Source organism: Castanea sativa, chromosome 11, assembly GCF_040712315.1.
Source record: "Castanea sativa cultivar Marrone di Chiusa Pesio chromosome 11, ASM4071231v1".
NCBI lineage: Eukaryota > Viridiplantae > Streptophyta > Magnoliopsida > Fagales > Fagaceae > Castanea > Castanea sativa.
The window spans coordinates 12,494,311-12,501,936 of record NC_134023.1 but is presented as its reverse complement, the minus strand read 5'-3'; the positions used below and the strand labels follow the sequence as shown (position 1 = coordinate 12,501,936).

General features: G+C 44.9%; 1 protein-coding gene across 1 annotated transcript; it reads right to left on the bottom strand.

Moving 5' to 3' along the window:
• Positions 1–6,160: 6,160 nt before the first annotated feature.
• On the bottom strand, positions 6,161–7,088 carry LOC142616089 (uncharacterized). The gene is made up of 3 exons (XM_075788976.1): positions 6,768–7,088; positions 6,464–6,649; positions 6,161–6,361 (listed from the first exon to the last, which is right to left on the bottom strand). Exons 1-3 carry the CDS (start codon positions 7,086–7,088, stop codon positions 6,161–6,163), a joined length of 708 nt encoding a protein of 235 aa, XP_075645091.1.
• Between the last annotated feature and the right edge of the window lie 538 nt (positions 7,089–7,626).

The following is a 7,626-nucleotide window of genomic DNA, read 5'->3' as shown; positions in this document are numbered from 1 at the left end:
GGTAAACACCTGTTGCCTTTTATTATTTTTTACTTTTTGCTTTTTAATTTTAAATGTTGTTGGCTCGTCGTCTTCATTTACCCGTAGGGAGTTTTAGGGTTTACCCGTTACTTGTAGATGACTGATGTCTAGTCCATTGAGTGATCAATCATAGGTCCGCAATGGAGCGGGCTATGATGAAGTGTACCTTTCTAGTCATGACGACCCTAGCACTTCTTATGAGGAAAGGGATCTATCTGCCAATTCTCCTACGGAAGGGGATAAAGATGCAGATGTGGTCGGTTTAAAGGGAGGTTCAGGTGAAGGTTCAACCAGTTCTAATGTTATCTACATTGATCCTCCCGTCCAATCTATGATGGGCCCAGACGGCCTCAGGGAGTTCATTATCCTCCCTTTATGGACGGTGAACGATTTTAACTCGTCCGTCAAGGAGAGGCATTTTGAAACCCTTAGGGATAGGTATCATATCCCAGCTAACATCCCCATCCGTCTACCTCGAAAGCCCGAGAAATGTTTCTATGACGGGGTCTGAGATGTTGGTGTATATGAGCAAATTTTTAAGGCCGGACTCCAGTTCCCTCTTAGTACTCTACACCGTTGCCTTCTCCAGTACCTTGGGCTAGCCGTCACCCAAATTTCCCCAAATCCTTAGAGGGTCTTTATAGGCACTGAAGTTCTCTACAGAGTTTTGAGTGACGAGGAGTGGAGGTTGACAGTGGAGGAATTCTTTCACTGTTATCGTCTGTCTAAAATTTTCTAGTCCAGGGGTTTGTACAGCTTCCTACTAAGACAGCCTGTACTTAGGTTGGTATACGACACTCCAGATTCCAACAGGAATTAGAAGAGTCATTACTTCTTTATGCTGGGCGACAACTAGATGTGTCACCCCGATGATCAGGAGTTTATGCCCGTGGACAAAACTTAGGGCATAATGCCTCCGTTTGGTAAGGGTCCATCCCCACTAAATTTCATTTGTTTTTTTGCCATCTCTGTCTAACCGTCCATGCTTTTTTGCAGCATGTGACTGTCCGCCAGTGACCTTGAAGTAGTGGAGTTTTCTGGAAAGAATTTTCGTGATTAAGTTAAAGAGGAGGACTTGGGCCAAGCTCGTCACTTTGGACACAATCTATTGGTACTGTGACAGTCCTAAACCAACTGAAGTTGCCCGTCACTACAATGATCAAGCTCACAAGCGTAAGACCGTCTTCCTTAATCTTAACTTTTTAAATTGAAATTTGCTTAACTCTTTTTTTCCGTCCATGTAGAAATGGAAGACGGTAGATGGAGGGCCTTTATTAAGGCGCAGGCTACAACCAAGAAAAAGCAGGAGGGTGGGCAGCAACCTAAACCCGTCTCTCAGACCCCTTTGTCCAAGAAGAGGTCGTCGGGGAAATCGGACCGTCCCCTGAAGAAGCCAAAGATGATGGAGCCAAACGTCAGGAAAAAGATCGAAACCAAGGAGATGGTCATGCTCCTTGGCCCGGGAAAAGGCAAGGGCTTAATGAAGGGTCAGGTTCCGAATGCCCCAAAGCCACCTATCCTTCTCTACCAAGACTTCTGGTATGCCCTTGAGTAGTTGTCTTCCATCATCAAGGGAGGAGACTACGAGGATTTAGGTAACAATGTGACGGAGGCGATAGGGGAGACGGGATTCTTCAGCGCTATGTAGGTAAAAAAAAAATTTTCTTTGTGTTTGTCAACATATCTCCATGTCCCTTTTAACCCTTCCATCCTTCTACAAGGTTTGGTGATGATGAAGGGTCTAATGGACCATTGCCTCTCTCATGAGACGACCTTGGAACGGGTTAGGACACGGGCAAAGAAGATGGCTGAGGAGCTATAGGCATGGAAGGTAGTTCAAGAGAAGAAGCTTGCTCTGTCCGAGCAAGTGAGGGGAGAATTAGAGAAGCAGACGGAGGTCCTAAGGAAGGTCTTGGAGGATAAGGAGAAAGAGATTGCAAGCTCCAAAGACTATCTCTGTCGGGCTAAAGAGGAAGCCGTTCAAGAGTACCGTGACTCCGAGGCTCTCCTGACGGAGCTTGGAAGCTCATTTGCTGACGGTTGTGATGACTGTTTACGCCAGGTGAAGGCGTCCTATCCGGATTTGGACCTCAGTCACGTCTCTGTAGATCCTCAAGTCCAGACGCCTGCCCATCCCGTCTACTCCGAGAGTACAAACGAGCTTTTTAACGATGACACCGTTGCTGATCCTTAAGGCGAGGAAGGGTAGTCTCTTGTTGTACAAAAAACTCCCGTCAATGACTCGAAGGCCAAGGATGTAGAAGATTAAACTATTTTTTAAGTTTAGATTTTCTTTACTTTTGTAAAAATTTCTTGAAAGACAATCTTTATTTTACTGTCGTCTATTTTGGGTTGGACTATGTTTTACCTTTATAATGCACTGGTGTTATTGTTCATATATATGTCTGCCATATACTTGTCTTTTTTATGCTCAATGGTTGAATCCGTCCACATTATGGACTTAGTGAATGAACCATATTATATTTTTTTCTAGAGATTGCAACCCATCCTTCTCTATGAGTCCGTCTACTTTAGGATTTGGTGAATAATCTTTCATCATTTTTAGGATGATCCATCCAGTTTTTGGACTTGGTGAATGAACTTCATCTTCCCTAGGATGATCCATCCAATTTATGGATTTAGTAAATAAATCTCATCCTTCTTAGGATGATTCGTCTAGTTTATGGACTTTGTGAATGAATTTTATCCTCCCTGGGATGATCTGTCCAGTTTATGGACGTAGTAAATGAATCTCATCCTTCTTAGGATGATCCGTCCAATTTGTGAACTTAGTAAATAAATTTCATCCTTCTTAGGATGATCCATCGAATTTATGGGCTTTGTGAATGAATTTCATCCTCCCTGGGATAATCCATCTAGTTTATGGACTTAGTAAATGAATCTCATCCTTCTTAGGATGATCCATCCAATTTATGGACTTAGTAAATAAATCTCATCCTTCTTAGGATGATCCATCCAATTTATGGACTTTCTGAATGAATTTCATCCTCCCCGGGATGATCCGTCCAATTTATGGACTTAGTAAATGAATCTCATCCTTCTTAGGATGATCCATCCAATTTATGGACTTTGTAAATGAATTTCAACGGAAAACATTCAATATATTTTGAATAAACTCCTCTTATTATGATGGATAAGCAAGTAGAATATTGTTCATAAAAAACAAGAAAATTGCCCTTTGGGCTCTAAAAGTACCATAGAGAATAATAAAAACTAAAACTATCTTTTGAAAAAATAAACTGGAAATGAGGAGTGCCGGTGTTTTCGCCTCTGTCTACTGGTAGTATCTCTTCAGGTGTTCCGTGTTCTAGGGAGGCTATAACTTTTTTTTGTCCAGCATCTGGAGATAGTATGTGCCCTTCCTATTCCATGACGCGATCCTGTATGGTCCTTCGCTGGTGGGTCCTAACTTCCCATGAGAGGGGTCTTTGGTGGCACCCGTCACCTTCCTTAAGATGAGGTCTCCTTCCTTGAAGTCCCTATGTTTGACCCAGGAGTTGTAGTGTCGGGCCATGAGGCTTTGGTATCGCGCCATCCTTTGTTCAGCCGTCGCTCTGATCTCATCTACTAAATCAAGTTGTAGGCGCATCGCCTCATCATTCTTCTCCTCATTGTGGTTCGCTACCCCGCAATTGGTGAGACCTACCTCAGTTGGAATGACCGCCTCACTGCCACACGCAAGTTGAAACAATGTCTCTCATGTAGGTGTCCTTGCCGTCTTCCTATATGCCCATAGTACACTAGGCAAATTTTCCGGCCAAATATCCTTTGCCCCCTCGAGCCAAGTCTTGATGGTTTTCAGCAAGGACTGGTTCGTGACGTCAACCTATCCGTTGATCTATGGGTGAGTAGGAGACGAATAATGGTTCTTGATCCTAAGTTGTGCGCAGAAGTCCCTGAATGCGTCGTTATCAAACTGTTTCCCGTTGTCTGAGACTAGGATCCTAGGTATTTCATATCTGCAAATGATGTTTCTCCATACGAAACTACGTATATTCTTCTTCGTGATGTTGGCCAAGGCTTCGACCTCTACCCATTTAATGAAGTAGTCTATGCCGACCAGTAGGAATTTCAACTGCTTGACTGCTGTAGGAAACGGGCCCATGATGTCAAGACCCCATTAAGCAAAGGGCCATGGGGCCATCATTGGAGTGAGTTCTTCCGTTGGTTGCCTTATGAGGTTACCGAACCTCTGACATTTGTCACACTTCCTAACGTACGCTTGGGCATCCTTCAGCATAGTGGGCCAATAGTATCCTTCTCTAATCAGCTTATGGACTAAGGATCGTGACCCCGAGTGGTCCCCGTATACTCCTTCGTGGACTTGCCTCATAACGTAGTCCACTTCTTCGGGGACAAGGCACCTCAGGTAAGGGCGGGAGAAACCTATCTTGTATAAGACATCTCTAATTAATATGAACTGTGCAGCGCATACCCTCAACTTCCTTGTGGCTCCCTTGTCACCGGGCAATAAACCATCCTTCGGGTAGGAGATAATTGGCATTGTCCAATTTTCCTTGATTCCTATCTCTTGCATGTTGACTACGTTTATTATGGGTGAGTTCTGAACAAAAAGGAGTACCTGGATGTTATCTGCTAATGCTGCCTTGGCAAGTCGGTCGGCTCGTTCGTTCTCCTCCCTTGGGATTTGGATGAACTTTACATTAATGTTGCACATCCTACTCTTCACCTGTTTAAGGTACTCCTTCATCTATTCTTCTCTACATTCATAATAACCAGTAATTTGACTAGTAACTACTTGGGAATTGTATCATACCATTGCATCTGTGGCTCTTGCTGCTTATGCAAGATCTAGTCCTGCTATTAGAGCTTTGTACTTGGCCTCGTTGTTTGTTATGGGGAAATTGAGTTTGATCATGCACTGAACCTCGTCTCCCTCGGGGCTGAGAAATACTACACCGGCTCCTCCTACGTGTTTAACCGCCGACCCGTCCATGTATATTACCCACGGGGGTTCCCTTCTGCCCCATGTTCATCCGGTCGGGCGAATTCAGCAATGAAATCGGTGATAACCTGCCCTTTGGTGGTCGTACGTGGACGATACTGCACATCAAACTCACTCAACTCGATCGCCTATAACGCCATTCATCCAGTCACCTCTGGACTGCTCATTGCTCTCCGCAACGGCTTTTCCGTCAAGATGACTATAGTGTGGGCTTGGAAGTATGGTTTGAGCTTGCGCTGCAGTTACCAAGGCGAAGGCGAGCTTTTCCATAAGTAGGTACCTTACTTCTGCCTCACGTAGTGCTTGGCTCATGAAGTACACATGCTTCTGGGCTCTATCCTCTTCCCTTATAGAGCTGCACTGACAACAGTTGAGGAAGAGCTCTTCTCCTGGTCTGGGTGGACTTAGCAAAGGTGGGGACGAGAGGTACACCTTTAGATCCTCGAACACCTGCTAACATTCAGTTGTCCATTCAAAAGCCTTCTTTAATGTGCAGAAGAAGGGGAGGCACTTATCTGTTGCTCTTGAAGCGAACCTGTTCAAAGCTGCAATCTAACCGTTCAAGCTCTGTACCTCCTTAATGGTTTTTGGTGGTGCCAACTCCATGATAGCACGAACCTTATCTAGATTAACTTCGATACTCCTTTGGGTCACTATGAATTCCAAGAACTTTCCAGTTGTCACCTCGAACGTACACTTGTTTGAATTCAGTTTCATGTTATAGCGCCTAAGCGTCTCAAAGGTCTCCCTCAGGTCGTCGAGGTGGTCATCCTCCCGTACGCTTTTTATCGGCATATTGTCTATATACACCTCGACATTCCTCCTAATCTAGTGTGCAAACATCCTGTTCATAAGCCTCTGATACGCCGCGCCCACGTTTTTGAGGCCAAATGGCATCACCTTATAACAGAAGAGCCCCTGGCTTGTGACAAAAAAGGTCTTTTCCTGATCAGCTTCGTCCAGCTTTATTTGGTTGTACCCAAAAAATGCGTCCATGAAGCTTAGTAGTTGGTGTCTTGCTGTTGAATCTACCAAGATATCAATCCTTGGGAGCGGGTAGCTATCTTTAGGGCATGCTTTGTTTAAGTCTGTGAAGTCAACGCACATCCTCCACTTTCCATTGGCTTTCTTCACCAATACCACGTTAGCCAGCTAGTCGGGGTAGTACACTTCTCGTATGAACCTTGCTTCTTGCAACTTGTGAACTTCTTCCGCTATGGCTCTGTCCCATTCTTGAGCGAACACCCGCTTCTTCTGGTGGATGGGAGAGAAAGAGGGCAAAACATTCAGCTTGTGAACAATGACGAAAGGGTTGATTCCGGGCATGTCCTTATGGCTCCGTGCAAAGACGTCCTGGTTATCTCTTAAAAATGACTTCAAGGCCTAACGAACTGATAGGCTAGCAAGAGTACCTATTTTTGTCTTCCATTCGGGCTTGGTGTCATCAAGGTGTACCTCTTTGATTCCTTCTATTGGCTTCGCTGTCATCCGCCATTCCTTTATACACATTGCTTGCAAATGGTCGTCCATTTCGAGCATGGCTATGTAGCACTTGTGTGCTGTTATCTGATCACTCCGTACCTCCGCTACCCCGTATTCAGTCGAGAACTTGACCATCAAGTGGTAGGTAGAGGTTACGGCCTAAAATAGCATTGTAAGAAAATGAGCAATCTAATACCTAGAACATAACATCCTTAGTGATTTACTGGGAGTAATCGCCAACTGTGACGGGCAAGGTGACCGCACCCAGGGGGAACACCCTTGTTCCTCCAAACCCAACAGGTGGTGCGTTAGTTGGAATTAACCGTTCTCTTCCGATCCTCATTTGTTGAAATGTTGGGTAGTAGAGTATATCTGTAGAGCTGCCGTTGTCTGTTAAGACTCTATGGGTGTTGTAGTCACTAATCCATATACTTATGACAAACGCGTCGTCATGTGGGTGATGGAGTCGTCGAGCATCTTCTTCTTCCGTGAATCCGATCACCGGGTTATCCACGCATGCTATCCTTGGGACCAACCAGAGGTAGGTCTTACAAGCCCTCTTGGTTGAGCAAGTAGTTGTTGTGCCCCCCACAATCATTCTTATGTCTCCAATAGGTGGCTTGGGGAGCTCGTTCTCCTTTCAGGGGCCCTGCTCTTACGACTGGTCCATCTTTTTGCTTACGAACCTCTGCAATTTCCCTTGCCTGATCAGGGCTTCTATCTGTTACTTCAGATCGTAACATTCAGAGGTATCGTGGTCATGGTCGTGATGGAAGCAGCAGTACTTGTCCCTGGATCTTTTGTTAGGATCACCCTTCAGCTTACCAGGAAATGTCAACGATCCTTCGTCCTTTATCTGCATTAGTACCTGGTCTATCAGAACGTTCAGTGGAGTAAAACTTGCAAATCTCGCCGAGGGAGTCCTAGAGCGTCTATCCTCTCACCCGTCACTTGTCCTTATGGCCTTCCGTCCTTTCTCCGGTCTTGTATCTTCCTGCCTTTCTCTATTTCTAGGCTTTTCTTCTCACCCGAGTAGTGTGTGTTCCGCATTCATGTATTTGGTAGCCTTGTAAAGCACATTCGGCATAGTCTTTGGATAGTTCTTGTAAAGAGAAAACAAAAACTTACCTTTCGTA

What these genes read in the sequence shown, in the direction of transcription:
- LOC142616089 (XM_075788976.1), bottom strand. Translation starts at nt 7,088, where the DNA reads ATGATTGTGGGGGGCACAACAACTACTTGCTCAACCAAGAGGGCTTGT. An exon ending in TTGGGTTTGGAGGAACAAGG is followed by an intron (nt 6,650 to 6,767) that starts GTGTTCCCCCTG and finishes ATGCTATTTTAG; the next exon opens with GCCGTAACCTCTACCTACCA. An exon ending in CAATAGAAGGAATCAAAGAG is followed by an intron (nt 6,362 to 6,463) that starts GTACACCTTGAT and finishes AGAGATAACCAG; the next exon opens with GACGTCTTTGCACGGAGCCA.